General features: G+C 34.2%; 2 protein-coding genes across 4 annotated transcripts; one reads left to right on the top strand and one right to left on the bottom strand.

Moving 5' to 3' along the window:
- Positions 1–1,328: 1,328 nt before the first annotated feature.
- LOC144849748 (uncharacterized) lies at positions 1,329–13,505 on the bottom strand. The gene is made up of 19 exons (XM_078706778.1): positions 13,477–13,505; positions 13,018–13,071; positions 12,501–12,758; positions 11,424–11,749; positions 10,716–10,854; positions 10,004–10,258; positions 9,232–9,584; positions 8,365–8,503; positions 7,875–8,069; positions 7,503–7,678; positions 6,834–7,000; positions 5,525–5,694; positions 4,500–4,634; positions 4,055–4,126; positions 3,484–3,678; positions 3,121–3,171; positions 2,049–2,156; positions 1,780–1,890; positions 1,329–1,504 (listed from the first exon to the last, which is right to left on the bottom strand). Exons 1-19 carry the CDS (start codon positions 13,493–13,495, stop codon positions 1,341–1,343), a joined length of 3,087 nt encoding a protein of 1,028 aa, XP_078562904.1. The 5' UTR covers positions 13,496–13,505; the 3' UTR covers positions 1,329–1,340.
- Positions 13,506–14,490: 985 nt separating this feature from the next.
- On the top strand, positions 14,491–20,979 carry LOC144849752 (uncharacterized). Of its 3 annotated transcripts, none has more exons than XM_078706787.1 (11): positions 14,492–14,729; positions 15,199–15,342; positions 15,922–16,047; positions 16,704–17,005; positions 17,398–17,548; positions 17,772–17,903; positions 18,234–18,368; positions 18,491–18,634; positions 19,524–19,643; positions 19,973–20,094; positions 20,464–20,979. In XM_078706787.1, exons 1-11 carry the CDS (start codon positions 14,684–14,686, stop codon positions 20,656–20,658), a joined length of 1,617 nt encoding a protein of 538 aa, XP_078562913.1. In that variant the 5' UTR covers positions 14,492–14,683; the 3' UTR covers positions 20,659–20,979. The 3 variants fall into 3 exon arrangements, with proteins under 3 accessions (XP_078562914.1, XP_078562913.1, XP_078562912.1); XM_078706786.1 differs by having other exon boundaries at positions 14,493–14,729; positions 17,398–17,650; XM_078706788.1 differs by lacking the exons at positions 19,524–19,643; positions 19,973–20,094; positions 20,464–20,979 and adding an exon at positions 18,856–18,982 and having other exon boundaries at positions 14,491–14,729; positions 17,398–17,650.
- Positions 20,980–21,008: the final 29 nt, after the last annotated feature.

The following is a 21,008-nucleotide window of genomic DNA, read 5'->3' as shown; positions in this document are numbered from 1 at the left end:
GTTGTCAACTGAATCATGTAAATAGGCTCATCGGCGATATATACAATACACAATACAAGAGAGATGGAAAAATAAACTTTGTACTGTTCCTTAACTAAAACTTTATTCATAATATGGAACATAGAGCATTACCGTAATTTATCTCAACATTATGATAGACTCAATTAAAGAGGCTTCTTATACAAAAATAATAGTAAACTTTTGTTAACGTTGTTATTTTAATACTAATAGTGATGAAGTAACATAATAATTGTTTTCATTGTCTTTCCTGTTTATAATTTTTTTAAATATCAAGGTCTGTCATAGCAAAGATATATAGTCTTCAGTGGATGTCAGCATTATTAAACTGAAACGTCAGTAGTATATATTGACATTAAGAAGATGATACATATAAGTTTGGTTCATGTGAGTACACTTTTATTTACATATTTTAAAGATTAGTACAGAAATCTAATAAATGAAAACAATGTCATTGGTATTATTAAGACTTTATAAAAAATCAAGAAATAAGTATATTTACTTTATCAAACATGGTTAAGCCATGCTTTATCCGTGTCCGTTTGATCTTAAGCGTGATGCCACTTTTGGAATCAGCATCCTTACAGTAGTTTGTTCAATTTTTGAAAAACATTTTTTTTAGATACTGATCAGTATGTAGGCCGTTACGGTGATCCTATAGATCTTAAATCATCTTTACAATTGGTCTGCTCGATGTATTCAATATGCTAATTATATTCAAATATAAGGATCATTTCAGTTCTTTACTTACTAAATTTGACCAGGATCTGTCACTTAATAATAATTGACATTTAAGAATCCCATAAATCATATATCTATACTACACCTTTTGTACGATTAATAAATCCATCTGGGTTCCTAGAATACTTCGCTTTGTATATCTGGGGTTTCAGTCAAAAATGGAGTCATTATATATACCGAATAACCCCTATTAAAGGACCACCTTCAGAACAACACAAAGTGCATTATTAATAGATGTATCCTGAATAAGGTGGTTGTCCCAAATGAAGGTAGTCTACTGTTTTGGTGACCTGTGAATATACGCATTTACGGTCTGGAAAGAGAAAATGAGAAAAAACACACAACAAAACCCAAACAAAAGAAACATTTTCCATTTTTCATATAAATGAAAATAAATTTTAAAAAAACTCAAAAACATACATATTTGGGGGTTGACCAGAACATGCAACACATATTGTAACGAAAACATGATAGATAGAGTGAGCGATGCATGATGGGAAGGAATTTGGAGCAATAGCGCCACCAGTATAATGAAAACGTTATATACTGGTGGTGGCGCTATTGCTCCCAATTCCTTCCCATCATGCATCGCTCACGCTATTTGCGATACACATACATTTTGAAAAGTTCTTACCGCACGTGATTCCATCAGGTTGAAGTAATAATTCACCTGGGCATCTACAGACTGGTTCTCCAGATTGCATTGCGCAATCATGACTACAAATGCCAATGGCAAGGTTACACTCTACAGAATAGAAAGAAAGCCATATAGTGGTATTCGTTTTAAAGTTTGTCCTTAATTGGAGTGTCCCAAATGGCATCTTCACCTAGGCCTAGTATCAGTTTGGTGAGTAATTGATTGTTAAAAACCAGGAAAGGTCTACCACTCATAAAGCTCCTATATGGTCATATGACTATCAATTTGGGCATATCACCGCCATCTTTGGGCACAACACCCTTTTTTTGTCAAACTTGATTGATAGTGTAAAAAATAATATCAAAGAATCCAAACAAACTGACCACATGTCAAGTTATCATGTCCAATTGTCATTGGTTCTGGGCATGTGCAGACCGCTTCTCCGGACTGAGCGACGCATCCATGACTACAGTAACCATTCATAACGCTGCAGTCTGAAAGAAAGTCAATACTTTTATTTACATTATTATTAATGTTAAATATCGGTAAATTGAACTTGATATATACTTCTTTGATTTAGATTTTATTTTGTTTGAATTCGATTAAAAAAATGATATTACTATCTTAAAATTAACATGAAGAATGTTTTTACCTGTGTTTATTTTACAAATCGCTGGTAATGTCTCTTGACTACAAGGTACGTCATCCGAAAATATATCAGTATCGCTGATGATAAGTTTGCGACAAAATTCGGTGTAGTCTGCAGATAACAAAAACATTTAGGCCTATTAGTAATTTATATTCAGAACACTTAATATAACGTCAATAATAATATCATTACTGTAGTATTATTTTTCATGGAGGAAATTAAAAGTTTATTATCCCAAACTGATAATAAACTGTACTGGTAACTTCTTGATGAGTTATTTGTAACTTAAAGATGTATTGTCCTCCTGAAAAAATAATTCTTAACAACATTTTTGTTGAATATTCCATTTTAATGTAACATAATAGCTATCCACTTTGACCGAAAATTGGATACAAAAAAATGTATTTAACTGAAAAAACTGTAATTTAAAGCAAAAAATTGTCAAATTGGCTGCCAGCCAATGTGTTTTTGGTTGAATTTAACCGTTTATTTTGTCATTTTATAAGTTGTTTTTTTTTCTACGGAAGTGATTAACTTTATTAAAACTATAAAATAACATATTCAAAGTCTGATTTAATTTCTTCATTTTCCATGTTTTTGGGGGACAATACATCAAGTAATGATACAGTTGAACTCTTATTAAAGCTCAGTTAGTTTTGTGATATAATATACTTGTTTAAATGTTAAAATAAATAAAAGAAATGTCCAAAATTCTCGACAATACATATTTCTTTAAAATAGTCAAATTTAGTAAATTTCTGTTATAAAAACCAGTGAAACTTTGATCAAATGTATTTATTGTCCTTATTACAGTATGCCTCTCTTATAACTTTTTTGTACAAAATAATTGGGATTTTATTTGAACTATCGCTAACTGATAAGAAAATAAGTACTTTACAAAAATCGTGTAACACAAACGAAATTTAAAAACAGGCAAAAAAATTAAGAGGAAACTAATGTATTTGAATGTATAATCAATAGACAATTTTTCCACGGACCATAGGGGTGTCCTCTGAATATGGGCTGGCGTTTCACGGGAAACTAAAAGTGTACCAAATAAAAGGAGTTTTTATACCTGAATACTGAATTGATACAGTGAAGAAATCGGCTTCTCTGATGTTTTGAACTGCAAACGTAAATATATAAATTAGTTATTCCTACAGTCTCTATGACAACTCTATATATAAATTATATTTGATCGTACATAATGCTGAGAAGAATTGGAACGATTTAACCTCTCGTGTACCCAAAGAAATTGATTTTGTTATGGTGTTTGTTTGTGACGGCAAGTAGTAAGGCAAGTTTAAAGTCATGTTTATTTGTGTTTAATAAATCAACTGGATTGATAACAGACTAGCTGTCTGCTGTACTTAAGCAGTAGACTAAAACAGAGACGATTGACGTAATTAATACAAAAGGGGTAAACCAAATAAGTTACCGAATATTTTGATTTCACAAATGCTCATTGTTTCTACCGACACATATCGCCCACGTTTTACAGGCAATTCTAGATCAATTTGAGGTCCATTTGCAACTTGCTCAGATGTGACTTCTGTCCACACTGAGTTTAAGGTATGATTTGCGTTTAATCCAACACGAATAACTGCTCCAACCAACCGGTCTTCACAACAACCTACCAGATACAGTAGAATTGTGTGTGTAAATAATTGATAAATGTATTAAAAATATAATATCTTACTAATACAATTCCTATTCTCCATCAATTTAGTAGGGTTGTCCGTGGCCAGACCCGTAAGGTTAATGAAAATCCCGATAATATTATTGTCATACTTTGGTCCGTAATTTGTATAATAAAGTCAGATAGCGTTTTATTCAACCCAACCCAAATATTCCTTATTGTAATTATGAGAGGGATATTCCATTTTGTTTTACATGGGATATTCTAGCAGCTGGGATAAGGGATATCCCATTGTGTGGGATAAGATATGGGATGTGGAATATGCTATATACTGCTTACGGTAAAAGAACAAATCGATAGGCCTACGTACCGTTTCTGTTATAAATTGTTATTGCCGTTATTCGATAGACCTCTTCCAAGTCAATTTTCCACCAATCATTCCCTAGATATTGATAAAATAGATTGATAACGATATAAATTTAAAATGTAGTTTTGTATGTTCATTAATTACCATCATTACCGCCATCATACCAACTAGTGTGATTAGCAACCACTTTTAATGGTGGCGCCAGCGGGGAGGCTACGGGGCCCTAGAAATGTGTTTTCAGGAAGTATTTTATTTATCTGTTATAAAAAATGGAAAACGTGGCTACCCTAAATCTGATTAAAAATGTCCTCGAATGACGCTAGAACGCGTTGCTTCCGGGGGATTCGCCCCTGGACTCCCACCGGGGCCCCTGTACCCCAGCCTAGTGATGCTAGCTTCGCTCGCATAGCCCCCCCACCACTGCTTTTAATTCAAATTGAATGCTTACCGCTTAATGTATGTGTGCAACTTCCAGAATTATATGCTGTAGCCGTGTTGCCGTCTATAGCACGTTCAGGTGAACCGCCATGTGCTATACTTGACTGTGAAACTGGTTTTCCTTGTAAATTCAACTCGACATCACCTGAAATTGATTATTATAACACGTATTTAAGAAAGGATACATATCAATGGTCAATTGTGTTTGTAACTGTTTGTTCTTAATTGTCTCTTCGTTTATTTTGTAGGTCCAGTCCTTCGTCTCTCGTGTGCATAATGGGTAACTCAGTCTCAGTCTTAGTCTCTCAGTAAAAGTACAAATCATTTTCATGCTAAAGCCCACTAAGACCCAACAAAGTAATTGGTCAAATTACAACGCGAAGCCTAATGGTAAGGGCATACCATATTGACTTGATCTATGTTCGTAGCGCACTATATCCAGGCCTACAATGTTTTCCCGAAGTATGGCACACCATTTGTAACTGATTACAAAGTATAGTTTTAATTTTTTTATTAGGCCTAATCATTATGTGGCAATTTATATGAATTGACTGTTGATAAATCTGCAATTAATTATGCATTTAGTAACTCTATGTCCCATGTTTTAAAAACGATAAGCCTATTGTTTCTGTACATGCAATGGAAATAGAATGATCACTATATCTTCAAGATGATGCTTGGAAAAATATTATGGAGCTCCAAAGTTGCCTAATCCTGTATTAATACATACAATACAAACTGCCTAATAATTTACAAAAACAAAATCCTCTCAACCGCTCCTGGATATTTCAATAGTTTAAAGGCTCTCTTAAACAAGGATGAAAGAGCTAAACTCCTACACTTCTAGGGCCTGCACGTTCGAAATCTGACTGACTGTTACAGGTAAATCCCACGTTATAAGCTTCCAGGCTTGATGACAGATAGACCAGTGATAGTCTCCTGCAGATAATATCAGAATACTGCTTCTGACTGATAAGCCTAATTCCTCACAGTAGACCTATCTCTGCAGGAAAAAGAAACTTGTTGTATATTTACCATTTCCCCAATTCTCGGAAGTTTCTGAGCTGCTGTACATAAAACACGGGTAAATATCGCAGCTTTCCCAAAGGCAATACGTAATGTTAATTGTTCTTACAACAAACCATCCATTGACAACGTCACAGCCACCGAAGTTTTTATTGATGTACCATCGTCTCTCGGTACGGCTGTATGCGGAAGTAAGCAAAGTCAACTATATTGTTTAAAAAGCGTAATTCAATGGATTTTGTCTTACAGACGTACTGTATCTATGACTTATGAACAAGTTGCTTACAGGGTCTTTTACACCAGTTTCGGCACCAACGATACTATAGCGCCTACGTGGCGCGCTATACGATCTTGTTCCGGTCCGGCGCCGGAAAATTCAATCGAACGTCAATGTTTCGTTTTTACGCGGCGGCTACGCGCATATAGATTGGCGCATAGCCGCGTGGAGCGTCGTGAAAACGAAACATTGATGTTCGATTCGCCGGACCAACCGTGCCGGAACGTCAACAGATGTGAAAGACCCTTAAAGCGTGATACGACAGGCACCACATGACTTGTGATACTAAATTGTTTTATGTGGACTTACAGCGCTGGAATCGGGTACTGAATCAACCTTGGCTATACACTAAGGTAGGCCTATTTTACTGTAGAATAGTGTAATTCTGTTTTTTTTTTTTTATTTTCACATAAAGCTTAGTTTATAAGAGAATATATATATATTACACCTTTCACACCAAAACTGCGGAGTGATCTCCGGAGACACTCCGGGGTTTATGACCGTTTAAAACGTCGAGAAACTCCGGAGATACCCATTTCACACCAACCTAGCAACACCGGGGTCGGGGTTTATAAAATAAAATTGTAAATGTCGCCCTTTATTTTGTTTGTTTACATAGCGACAATCATTAAAATCATTTTAATTGATAATATTTTTAATTTAATAATTATTTTTAAAACTCTCAGAAGTCGTATAATGTTATATTATTATTATTTTCTAGACCCGCTATATTATACTTTTTACAAATATTTAAAGTATTTTGAAATAATACTAAAGCAATGAGTGATCGTGTGATCTGAGGATGACCTTTTGACCTAAAAACTCCGGAGTTGTTTGATGTTGGTACCTTTCACACCAAAACACCGAGGTGTCCCCGCAGGTCGCTCTCCGGAGAATGTTCAACTGTTCAACCCCGCAGTTTTAAACTCTGGAGTTGCTTGATTTTACCTTTCACACCAAAACACCGGGGCGTCAACTCCGGAGTATCTCCGGAGTTTTGCTTTTGGTGTGAAAGGGGTAAAATAAATTAATTGTACTTACGAGGTAACGTGACCGTCTACACTAAAACAGTTTGTTTCAGAATCTTGTAAGTCGGTCCATGGAGAGCCTAATAAGCTTTCTTTCTGGAAAAAGCTCTTGTAATCCGAACCAGCGCCAATAAAATAGAGTGCAGTTTGCCCCGAATCATCGTATAGTGCTACCTTTACCTAAAATAAAACAGACCACTAGGCTAAACATTTAAACTTGATTCAAGCAGTATTCTAGTTTTCTACTAGATTTACATCTGTGGCTTTTAAGGTAACCGGCAAGAAATAATGTTGTTATAAAACTCTTTAGAACGAAGAAAAATATCGTTTTCGAGACAACGAAATAATACAACAAATAATTAATCATGTGCGATTGTCGATCCGAGTTAAATAAGCACAGAGCACCAAATTTGAGAGTCTCCAAAAGCCCAGTGATCTTATAAACCTGTTTAACTGAACGACAAATACACAACTATATGCGTTTTCCCTAAGAAAACAAAAGCAACCTCAACACTTAAGGATACACTTATACTGTCTTCGATGAAATTGTATTTTAATTCGTCGATCAGTAAGAACAATAACGTTGATGCAACCATTTGTTCTCATTGGTCATGACGTCATGTGAGTGGACTTTTGAATTTAATATTATTTGCAGTAATTATAATAGATTGTGTTTCTATACCTTTTGTATACCGGTTGTATTCCAGTTTCCGAGCAAAGGGTTTACAAAACCTCGCCTGTGTGCTAGGTCTAGGCTCATTGCCTCGTATTCGCCATCTCTATACGCTTTACCTGATTCGTAAAGCTCAGTAATATTTGAAGTCACTTGAGAAACTGCCTTAAAAATGAGTTCCCATTCTGATGATTATACAAATAATGAAGATTATATAAATAAATATGAATGTTATTTAAATAAATTACAAACCAAAACACACAGTTAGAGTTAAAGGTTACACAAATGTGTGTTGATATGCCAGTGAAGTCGGGCCTAAACCATCTTGGCCATGCCAAAGTTAAGTCAGCCCCATTATGTGATTATTTTTCTTGTTATTACCTGAAGAGTAGCTGCCCCATATAGCGGAAACATCTTGTGAAAAGAATTCTTCCAAATAACTATCAACATTGTGTTCATATCCGTCGAGTAAAGCCCCTCCTAGCATGTCACAGCCGGCGAAGGCTTTTCCCCATGACATAGAATATCCCTGAAGATTACCATAAATCGTTTGATTAGACTTCTTCCATTTTGAATCTGTGAAAAAAAATCTTTTCATCTAGTAAAGTCGAGTGTGTGTAGTGTTGTATCTATGCCATCAACACCATTTCGGATTAAATACTTAAAACCGGAGGTCCAGTGTATAGATAAACATGGCTGTGTGGACATAGAACCCGGAGTACCTTTCGAAAGAGTACGGGGTTATCCCGGTTTACTAGTTCACCTCAGCCCATGTCGTTATGGACAGACGAACAGCATTATAATTTTTCAGTTCATGACAACGAAAGATAAGTTGTATTATTAGTAGAATTTGAATATGTTTGATACTTACAGTAGCATCCAATGATCTCAAATCGCAAAGCTATGAAATTATGCCAAGAAAGTGGGTGAATGCGTACATATCGTGTAAGAGTAGCATTTGGAATTATATTGGTTACTGGAGTGTCAGCATCAGTATTGCCTTCAAACACCTGTGGTATGAAATATAATTATTTTTAAAATACTTGTACTCTTATTCTTACATCAAACGGTACTGGAAGGATATTTGAAAGAGCAAATGAATATAAAGAGCTGAACAACGCAAATCATTGTTAGCAAATCAATCAGAACAGAGACATCTCGAGGAATAAGAGAATGAAATTTTTTTCGGCAGATTTAACACATATATGACACATAAGAAGACGGAAGTTAGGCCACAAAAACGTCAAATATGACACAGAAAGACAGTAGAAATGAAGATGGCAGATAAGAAGACAACAGATATTGCACCTAAGAAGACGACAGTTATGCCACATAAGACGGCAGATATGACATGTAAGAAGACTGCCGATACGGCACATAAGAAGGCGGCAGATAATACGCCAGATATTGCACAGAATAAGACGGCAGCCGCAGTTATGGCACATACGAATACGCCAGATATGACACGTAAGAAGACGATAGCTATGGCACATAAGAAGACGTCAGCACAGAAGCAAACGGCAGATAAGAAGACAGATATGGCAAACGGCAAATACGTCACATGAAAATACAGCATATAGGATATAAGATATAAAAAGACGGCAGATTTGACACAGAAGAAGAAGGTAGATAATGAACCTAAGAAGGCAGCAGATATGGCACAGAATAAGACCACATATGGCATAGAAGAAGAGATCAGGCAGCTAGCAGATAGATAGCATAACAGAATTGTCTAAACCTTTGGATCCCCTTCAATGTCTAAAATGGCGTCCCATTCGATTCCATTCATGCTGAACAAGATCTCAAATGCAGTAACCCATTTGTTTCCTTCATTTTCCCCTTGTGTTACCACCCCAGTAATAACTTTAAGCCAGCCCAAATTGACTTGAATCCATTGATTTGTGTTACTGTTTAGAGGCTGCCATCCTCCCTGTGCATTTTCTATATTTTGTGAGTTCAGGCGCGCTCGATGCTGATTTGTCCCAAGTTGTTTAACAGAAGAAGCCTGTATGGAATAGTCTTGTATTTCGTAAGATTCCACTCCCATTGGTTCCTCACAAGTTATGACGTTAATAACTTGGCTTTCTGAAACTAAAACAGGCAAAAATAACTATAGCCATAATATTTGTTAGTGTTATGTACCTGGCACAATGAAAAAAAACTGGCCTTACAATTTCAGTGTTTTGGGTTAAAGCCCACTAGGCCAAATATTCAAGAGAATCAAACATTTCTGATTTTTAAGTAGCTGTGACAACATAGCTCTCGCTAGGTAGTAATAGCTAAGTATGAAGGTAATGCATATGTACATATTTGTAATTTGCCAAATTGATAGACTAGAAGAAGTGGATAATACTCTACCATTAAATGTCGTCGTGACGTCTTCTGGAGGAAGTTGCGTAGTTTTAATTTAAGTAGATGATTCCATTCGATTTATATGTTTACTTTATTTATCAAATTAAATTTATGATTTCAAATTATGGCTGCACACTGATTCTTGAATAAACACTTACTTGGTTCTTGTGTTAGTTGGCTTGTGGTTGATTCTTCGGTGGTGGTGGTGGTGCTACTGCTGGTGGTTGTAGGAGCAGTAGTTGTAGCAGTGGTTGTAGGAGCAGTAGTTGTAGCAGTGGTTGTAGGAGCAGTAGTTGTAGCAGTGGTTGTAGGAGCAGTAGTTGTAGCAGTGGTTGTAGGAGCAGTAGTTGTAGCAGTGGTTGCTGCAGTCGTTGTAGGAATAGTAGTAGTGCTAGCAACAGTAGTAGCCACAGCTGTTCATTATAAACATTCAAATCATCAGATAAAGTAAATTTTGCTTTTTAAACTTCATAATGCTTCTCTGGTTTTCCTAAGCTGGTTCCTACTTAACGAAGCGAAATAGTATTATTATTGCAAATATCGTACGCGACTTATTGTATGAACGTTTACTAATATTTTGTAACATATAAAACTCTGTCTACATACATGTCTGTATATATATACATAACGTTTGATAGTGTAAACAGAACTTAACGCTGCGTGCAACATTCAAAGGTACCGCAGAAAGTATTTCGCGGCAATGACGATTTACCGTACACACACAAATTGCGCATTGTTTGTGATACATAATATAGAATATAGTGTCTGACACCGATTTAAAAAAAATGCCAAACCATGCGCACAATAAATAAACTGACATCATACTTCATCGCAATCCGAAAGCTTCTTAATATTGTACTTATGACTTACCATCGCATCCAATAATTTCAAATCTGAGACATATGTGACTTCGCCAAGTAAGTGGATTTATACGAACGTATTGAGCATTTACGGCAGACGGTAGCATATTCGTAACTTCAGTGTTTTGATCTGAATTGCCACTGAAAATCTTTAAGAAAACGTAATTCATTTAGATAAAAACAAAATTAGTGTAGACTATAAGTTTGAAAAAATAGCGTCAAAATGTGGTAGTGGTATGACAACATTGTGTCCATATGTGGGCACGCAACATTGTTTGTCACACAAAGTTTGATAGTGTTTTTCCATATTTTTTTTATATTTATTTTTAGTTTCACTTTGTCGGTCGGTTGGTTGGTCGGTCTGTCGGTCAGCTGGTCGGTTGGTCGGTCGGTCGGTAAACACTAACTCAAATTTGCGCACGCGACTGCAGCCATGTGTATGGCCTTGTTGCTTGACAATAAAGGTGAATGCATACATGAATCATGCGTTAACCATTTGAAATGTATTGTTGAATTACGGTAATGATGCCTGTCAGATACCAAACAGAAGAATACGAGTTGTTTGGCAATTTTGTTATCACTCAATAATTATTTCTTTACCTAACCTGTAGTAGAAATGTACTAGTAGTGATGACGTAGTTCAGTGACAATGTGAAGGATTGCCACTTTCTGCTGCATTGTCAATTTCCGTTAAAATTGTATAAAGTAAATAACTTACAATCACTGCATCATTGTCATCAGTTATATCTACAAAGTTGGTGCCATCAACGCTATAAAGAACTCCATACGTCCTCACATGTCTATTTCTATCACTTCTACCTTGTGTGATGACGCCGCTTATTTGTTTCAGAACACCAAAGTCAGCCTGTATCCATTGGTTTGTGCTTGCGACACCTGAACACCAGGCACCATCGCCTTCACTGTCCGCTTGTGTATTTAATCTTCCACGTTCAGTTCTGTACTTACTTGCGTATTCACCAGATGATGACAAGTCTTGTGAAGGTATTGTGCCATCTTCAACTCCAAGTTTACTCGTGCAAGAACCTAAAAAAGAAACATGTTTATATAGCAGTGATAATAATATAACCTACGTCAACTAAAATTACCTTTATAGCACTTTACATTTCTCATTCGGAGGATATTTGTGAAAATAACTAAAACAATATAGTATTATTAGATGTTCTTGATCCTGGATTATGGATTATGTTTAGGTTTATGCTTACGTTTTTAAAAACCTTGTTTTTTATGTTTTCCTGTTTTTTACGTGTTTCTCTTCTTAATAACTTTTTTAAGAGAGAACCAGCAGCTAATAATCAAAAGGTTACATAATAAAGAAGATCGGATGCTTTAGATGGATATGACCCGAGCTTTAAATGACTGGACCGATTCTGTATTCCGCTGACTAGGTTAAGTATTGGTTCTAGAACCAATGTGCCTAGGAATTATAGTTTCTAATAATAATACAAATAATTAACACAATAATCAAGCGCTGTTACTGGTGTCTCAGTGCTAAACGACCAAAATAGTTATTGAAATAAGTGAGGTCTTCGAAGTTGCTTAAGGGATTTTGATTAGATAAAAGGATTTTGGAATAGCCCGTAAAAACATCCATTTCAGAGCGTTCACCTGTTTGTGTTGGGATAAAAGGAGATTAGCATGTAGACTTTGTGATGTCATTTTTAGCGCGACTCTCACTCTCACTATGTCGGTCGGTCGGTTGGTCGATAAACACTAACTTGAGCACGCGACTGTAGCCATGTCCATGTTTTCAATGGTCAATGGTTTCAATGTGTACCTGCACAATTTTCACCGGGTTCCCCTACGTCACATAACTCCCATCTACGATTACTGTCAGTAGTATAACACCATGCGGTTGGCTCTCCATCCGGATTTCGACATGCATTATGAGCGCCTAAGCCTGTACCGGGGTAGTTCTGCTCGGTTCTCGAGTGCGAATGTGGATACGCGACGTCCCATGCTTGACATGTTCTGCCGTTTATTGTTGTGCTTACAGAACCTCTGTAATCCGAAGCATCTCCCGTGTAGTAGCATTCTGAATGAGCAGATAGGTGAAAGATAACTTATATTAATCTATTTTTACCTATCCTTTCTTTTCATTGATAACGGAGAGATTCCAATGGAATTCTTATGGAATTATGGTATCCATCAAGTCAACGAGTCTAGGCCTAGATCTAATCGACGACTATGATTTTGATTACGTGCCGGATCAAAATGCTTATTTCCCTATTTTTCTTTGAGTATTTGTACTAGGTAGTAGGCAATAGGCATAGGTACTAGTTATTTCAACTTACCGGATGACAGGTCCTGTCCAAATGTGACATAAGCGTACGGACAGTATAACAGGTCTGTTTAAAAGAGAAAGAAAATAAATTAGGCCTATATTAAATTAAAAGCTGTAAAGTGTAAACCAAAGTTGTTTTCAGCAGTGTTTTTCTGGCATTGTGCGACTTTATGTTGTTTTCTATTGCTTTATTATTTTAATAACAATAAACCTGTACATTTTCTTCTTTTTTTTTTAAATCATTGTAAATATTACAACGTTCTTATGGTTATTTTTAGAGATATAATTGAGAGGTTTTATTAATTGTTTTATTAAGCTAATTTACAATAGTTTTAATAGCTTGATTATTATGTCGAACTGGTTTTTTTTCTATTAAAAAAAATGTCCAACTATGAGCAGTTATAAAGTTAGAAATCGTTAACAAAAAGTAAATAAAACAAAAGTAATTATAACGATAAATAATACTTACATATATAAGTGATAAACATACTAAATCTTATTACATGTCTTCTCTGGTAAACTAACGTTTTACCTTTACTATAACTTTAGCGAACATGGCTCTACAAGGTATCTTTTATTGATATTCATTACGATATGAAATCTATATATAAAAAAGTCAATAATCGAGAATTTATTTATACCACTATGTAGTGTTTTCAGTTTAATTACCGTAACGCCAGAAAGAAGTTCAATAATTGTCTACCCACGTAATTATTGTTTGATTTTCCGAGGTAAGAATATACTAATAATAATATTCTTTAGTTATTCGTTACTAATTTAATTAAAACTTATTTCACCATGCTCCCCTATCACAATACGTACTATTGATTGATTGATTGAATTTATTTTAGAAAGAAAATCTATATATGCATAGTAAGTTAAAGACACGTCAGTCTTGTTTCTACTATAAAGCAATTACGTAAGTGCAACGCAATGTAGTTGACCAATCACAAGCGATAGTTCGAATGATACATCGTGTGTGATTGGTCAAACCACTTACGTGGCGCTTGCGTTGCGTTTAAAGCGACAGTTAGTTTGAATAATCCATCACTTGTGATTGATGTTTTGCGCTTACATCCTTGCCTTGCGTTTTTAGTGATAATCAACAGTAATAATTTTCCATCGCTTATAATTGATGTGTTGCGCTTATGTCAATTAAAGTTAACACGGATGGACCATGTACTCCCAATTACAGTGCTTATCGGCCCTTTTTCATTACAACCTTCGTATTAACTGCATCACTCACCCAAAAAAACATATCTGACTTACAGATGAATTATATATGATGATTTTCTGATTGGGTATCTGATTGTCGGTCTATTACTGTATTTTTCCAGTATTATATCCAGCATCATTCTATTTTAGTAAACATAATATGTATCAAAAGTCTAACCAAATCTTCATTTAAACAATTTACTTTGAAATAATGTTATAATAACTTTCCATTTGTGTACATATAAGTGTTTTTGTTTTAAATGTGGAGTATACTGTATAGTGTATAGATGTTTATTTAATGTAGGAATACAAACGGAAGTTGAACTAGTCTATTGTTTCCTGAACCGCTCTTTTACTGTTTCCTGTGCCAGATCATGTCAATGGGCATTCTTTTCTACACTTTCACTACATCACAACAGAACTGCTGCATTGGCAAAACATGATGACATTCTAAGACCACAATGTATGCTCGCGCATTGGTTTTGCTATCTATCCCGTGTATTTTCGGTAAGTCGCCGGCAAATGTATTACATGTGTAAAATAGTGTGTAAGGAATTAACAGTAGGCCTAAGTACACTTACATAGTATCCACTATTTTGTAACTACAGTAGTAGGCCTGAATAGGCCTAGTTTAAATTTTAACTTTTTCTTCCATTGGTGTTTTGATGTTTACTTGATAGATATGTACATTAGTGCTTGTTCTCAGGATAGGTTTCTGTACACCACTATATAGTTCTGAAAAGAAATGTTGAGTTTTTCGACGTTTCGATCAATATACTTTGATCGTCCTCAGGAGTGAGAATATGTTGGTACATATTACAACACAAATCCTGTATCTTAAGTTAGTGTATTCACATTTGATAGCACATTGCACAAAAGTCTCAATTCAACTAAATGAGAAAACCTCATGAAAAGATCCTAAGCTAACCAAGTCACGCATGATAAATTAATTAAGAAACAAGTTGGGTATTTTCAGCATCTACGGTCGTCACACCACCTTTGGATCAATATGTGAAATACAACCTTCAACTTATTTGTACGGATGATGACGGGGACGCTACTCAACCGGAATGGATTTCACCCTCAAATACAAAAATAGATACATTTAAGTCACCAGGAGGTAAGTTGTGAAAGAGATCACGTGAGTGTATTAACAAGTGTGTTCAACCAAGGCAATCTAACAACGGGAGGCTGAGTTCAGGAGATCAAAGGGTTTATCTGTGGCTACATGTCTCCACAGACACTGCGCGCCGTGGAGAATGTGTACATATACAGTACTGTTGGTATTTGACGAAGCCAGACATAATATCAAATGACTGTTACGAGTTCCTATCTTGTCAATGCGAGCTCAGTATGTTGTTGTTATATTGCCTTGGTTCAACGAGTTTATTATTATAGTCAAATGTGTAATTCATTTTTATTAAAAGTTAGTTCATGGAACGTCAAAGGTGCATTAATGTACCTGATGGCATGTATTATTCATTTTTGATGTAATGTATTTTTGTAATTAAATAATAATGAGAAAAAAAACATATTTAACTGGATAATAATACACACCTTTAGCTAAAAAATGTTATTGTTATTATTCCCGTGTAGCAAAGTACAAACATTTTAATATACCGTATTTAGAGTTATTTCAATTCAAGAAGAAAAGTAAGGTTTATTATGATGTTGTTTATAATGTTTATTATATTTGTAGCTAATTGTGATAATACAGCAGCCTGTAATGCCGAATATGGTCATTACTGTGAAAATGCATTTGCTTATTGCGTTGATGGACATTGTATCTGCCAGCAGTTTGGATCTGACCCATGTTCTTGCTTAGGTATTGTATTATAATAGTATTACTGTCGTCGATTTAAATACACGTGGCAGGAAGGTGTAATGTTTTATGTTCTTTTTTTCAATTGTAATAAACTATTTCTAGATGGGTGTATTAGTTAGTATAAGTTATTTCAGTAAAGACATCTTCTTCTTTCTCTCTTCAGTAAAAAAAAAAAAAAAAAAAAAAAAAAAAAAAAAAAAACAGTAATGATGAAGAAATAAATTGTTTTAAAGGCAATTTCACAAATATCCGTCATAATGCAAATACTACTACAAATGCAGATGTGTTTTCAATTCTACATGAGTTATACTTTAAAGCAAACGTTCTCTTCAAAGATATCTCATTATATCCAAGGTAATCTAACAACAGGATGCTGAGCTCCGGAGATCAAAGGTTCTATATGTGGCTGCGACACGATCAGTTCCACTCCCCCTTGCAGACACCGCGCGCCGCGAAGAATATGTACATTACAGTACTGTTGGTATTTGTCGCAGCCAGACAATTGATCAAATGACTGTTACGAGTTCCTATCTTGACAAGGTGGGCTCAATGCCCTGTTGATTGCTATATTGAACGTGTTTCAAAGTGAATTATCAAATGGGTGTAAACTTTACTATGATATATGTTTTTTTTAATGTTCTACTTTTGTATTCCAGTTTCACTTAATGATTGCCATATGGTAAGAGGAAACGATGGGACAATTTCTGTCGCTACTTCGATTAATACTAAGCCTATCCAGTACACAAGCTGTAGATCTGAGACTTCAGCAGTTACTGAGGTCCACATCATAGCAATGGTGTATGGAATCGCATCTCCAAGCTTTACGAACGTGAATGTCAACATATTAAACCGAAACAACCGAACAGATAAAGATATTGTAATCGTGTTGGTTTCGGATCGACTCGTGTTTTGGAGAATAAATATTAACAATAATGAGACGATACATAGGTTGGTGCATGTATGTACACATTCAACTATTTTTAGAAACATGATTTATAATATTACTCCTGAAATAAGACAATTCTATACACATTACTGAGACTTTAGAACAGGCAGAAACTACAATCAAAAATTGTACGTGGGAACAAAACAATAATGAACACCAAACTCTTAATGTTTATTGTAAAAACGTTATTGACATTCACAGTTTTTGTTTAAAAAATTAATATAAATATAAGTACCACGTATTCACCATTCAAAGAGTCAAAAACTTCACCTTAAAATGTAAATATTCTCACATGCAAATGAATACCACATGGAGAATGTGTCATCAATATCTGTTCCTATGTTAAGATTGGTTAGATAACTTTTTAATAACATTCAACAAATTGATTTATTTGCAATGTCCAGCTTTCAAGATATCAAGATGAAAATAATTTGGAAATCCACGGTCAGGTTACCGCTATTCACAAGCCAAAGGGTGCACCATACGGGATCGGAGACGATGCAATATATGGTGGAAAAACAGTCGATATGCTGCTTTATCTGAAAGAAAACTACGGTCACGTGTCCTCCTTCACAGGAACTTCCACAGCTACCTCGTGGGACATTTCCATAGACTTGGCAACAACTAGACAGACTCGAAATGGAAATAATCCTACAGGTCTGATATTGCTTAAGTTATTTGAAGTGGAGGTCTACACTTAACGATAACAGAATTAAGTGTTGATTTTGTGACTGATTCTAAGAGAAGTTTTATATTGTAAAACGTTTTCATTTTCCAGTTGTTTTTACTGAAAATTTATTCCCGTGGAAAACGAAGCTGACGATAGTTGGATTACGGGAGCCCAAAGATTATGGCAATTACACTTGCAGAGGCAAGAACTCCCAAAGCAATGTGCAAATAATTAAAAAGGGTAACCATTTTCAATATTTGTCTTATAATAAGAAAATAAGATTCAAGGTTCTCATAAACATAACTTATTAATATATTATTACACACACTATTCAAAATATATTTTTCAAACAATTATTGTAGGAAAGTGGAAAAGTGTCTATATATAAAAGTATGTAAAATCAAATCAGTAATCCATATAATATCAGTATAATATAGATTGTTTTTTTATTCATTATTGGTTAATTTGGTTACTTGCATTAAAATTTTCCTAGCCAATATATCGGAATTAATTATGCGATAATGAACCTGGAATAAAAAATAATTTATCATATTTTTTGTTTAATGTTAGAAAGTACAGTGGTAGAAGCACCGCATCGACAGAATCTTACTTTTGGAGAAGATGGAATTATAAGGTGTAATGTTACCGGTATTCCAAAACCAACGGTATCATGGACATTCAATGGAAACTTAATCATTGAATCAGGTAAAAACCATATGTCAATTATATCATTTAATATGTTTGATTGGATTCCATACAACGGATCCACTTCCCACTACATGATAACTTGCTTTTTACGCATTAAAGTTTATATTTCATTTATGTAGAACAATATACAATACTATCAGAAGGCTCTTTGAAGATCACCCAGGTGGACATAGATGACTCTGGCACTTACGAGTGTCGAGGAGTTCAGTCGGAACATGATCCAAGTCGTGCAGAAACAATCCAAGTTACACTTACACAATATAGTAAGTTCAGTTGTCATTGTAGAATAATGACATTCCTCGATCAATCTCAATTGATAATACATATATTTACTTACGAGACCTGACTTTGCCGGTGGTTTCTTTTTTTTTCTTTTTGATTATTGTTTATTTTTTTCGTTTTTTCCCTTTTTTCAATTTGTTTTTCTTTTCTTTATTTTTTCTTTTTTCTTTTTTTCTTCATTTAATGTTTATCATATTTGTAGCTAATTGTGATAATACAGCAGCCTGTAATGCCGAATTTGGTCATTACTGTGAAAATGCATTTGCTGATTGCGTTGATGGGACATTGTATCTGCCAGCAGTTTGGATCTGACCCATGTTCTTGCTTAGGTATTGTATTATAATAGTATTACTGTCGTCGATTTAAATACACGTGGCAGGAAGGTGTAATGTTTTATGTTCTTATTTTCAATTGTAATAAACTATTTCTAGATGGGTGTATTAGTTAGTATAAGTTATTTCAGTAAAGGCATCCCGGAAATAGTCTCCTCTTCAGTAACAACAGTAATGATGAAGAAATAAATTGTTTTAAAGGTAATTTCACAAATATCCGTCATAATTCATTTTCTTCTTTTTTTTTGTTTTCTTTTTTCTATGCTTTTTTTTTCTATTTTTCTTTTCTTCTTTGTTTAATTTTTTTTTTCCTTTTTTTTCTTTATTTTTTCTTTCTTTCTTCCTTTGTATTTTTTTATTCTTTATCTTTCTTTTTTGTCTTCATTTTTTTAAATTTTATTTTTATTTTCTTCTTTTTTTTCTTTCATTCTTTATTTCTTTCTTTTTTCCTTCTGTTTTTAATTTTGTTTCTTTCTTCTGTTTCTTTCCTTTTTTTCTTTTTTTAAAAAATATAATAAACGTTTATTATTTTTTTCAGAAAGAAGTATCAAACAAGTTGACATAAACACCCCAACAAAACTAGTTAAGGTGAAATGCAGTGCCAAACTTTGTTTCAGAAAATGTGTTGTTTTGAATATTGACAGTTTTCCGTTCAAAGGTGAAGTATAACAAATATTAGTATTACATAAGAAGTTCAATTAATCTGAGAAGTTTTGTATCATATTTTTTTAGACTAGTCGAACAATACTGGCCCGTTTTGTGTGAAGATACATGTATGTACTATAATAAAGATGTTAAATAAAATACAAATAAAAAATGGTTGTAATATCCAAACTAGAAAGTAAACCTTGCCTTATTAGGATATTTTGTTAATTAAGTAAAGAAAGAGAACAAATAAATAAAATAATAATCTTACATAAAGAGTAAGTTTAACCAAGTTAGAACGATAATGTAATATAATATTTATCTTTCTTTCTTTTAACACAGGCTATAATACTACTCATTTCCTGTTTACAAATTGCACTCAAACTACTAACAGGACATTCAAGTGCTCTGGGTTTAAAGGTTACAATAGTGATATATATTCAAACATTCCTGTAACAATTAAGGTAGGTCTTGTTACCTAGACAGACAGCCGTATGATAGATACAGATGTTTCTCCTTATAAAAAAGAACACAACTGATCAATTTAAGTTAATAATAAATTGATCAATATTTGACGACTTATCACCAAATCCATCGAACAATGCTCACTCGACGAATTTTATTGACATTCGTTTTCATACACATACCCGATTTTTACTCATGCACATTTGGACATCGATACTTAAGTTTTCCATTTTATATGGTTTTCTCCTATACGATTATAGTTTATGAAAGAAACCAATGTGTATAGGCATTGAATGCACAAAGTTGTAGGATCATAGACATTTATTAATTATTTAATCAGCAAAGCAATATTTTTAATTTCATTTCAGTTTCAATCAAATATTTGCACAAGCATGTGGTTTGGTATAAAAACTCAAACGCAAGGGCCTAATATTCTCGTAAGTGTTTCAGGTGGCCAGAACAAATTAAATGGTACCAAGAATACTATATCCAATGTTATCCAAAAAAATAAATCCAATGGTACCAACAACAATAAATCAAATGAAACCCGCAAGAACAATTAAAGGGTTAATAGGCCTAGCCACAATAATACATCCATTTATTGAAGAAAAGTTGAGTGATGATCACCTAGAACGCTCAATCAATCATGTGCACACCACGCACATTTTGGAGTATAACGTTACATTTTAAATATTTAGTAAACATCGTGTACGAAAATCAACATACTTCTTCAAAACGTTCCTAAGTATACTGCCCTCTATTGGAATTATAATTTCTAGTGTTGTTGAACAAATTCTTGCAATGTTCAAACTTTTAGGAATTTTCTGATAATGTTCACGTATATGTATATATTTTAATCACATAATAAATATATTCATACTACAGTTGTGTTTATTTCTCTGACGTACATGCA

The sequence above is a fragment of the Antedon bifida genome, chromosome 8 (assembly GCF_963402885.1).
Source record: "Antedon bifida chromosome 8, ecAntBifi1.1, whole genome shotgun sequence".
NCBI classification, from domain to species: Eukaryota; Metazoa; Echinodermata; class Crinoidea; order Comatulida; family Antedonidae; genus Antedon; species Antedon bifida.
Note: the sequence above shows the minus strand (reverse complement) of the source record. Positions and strands in the feature narration are given on the sequence as shown.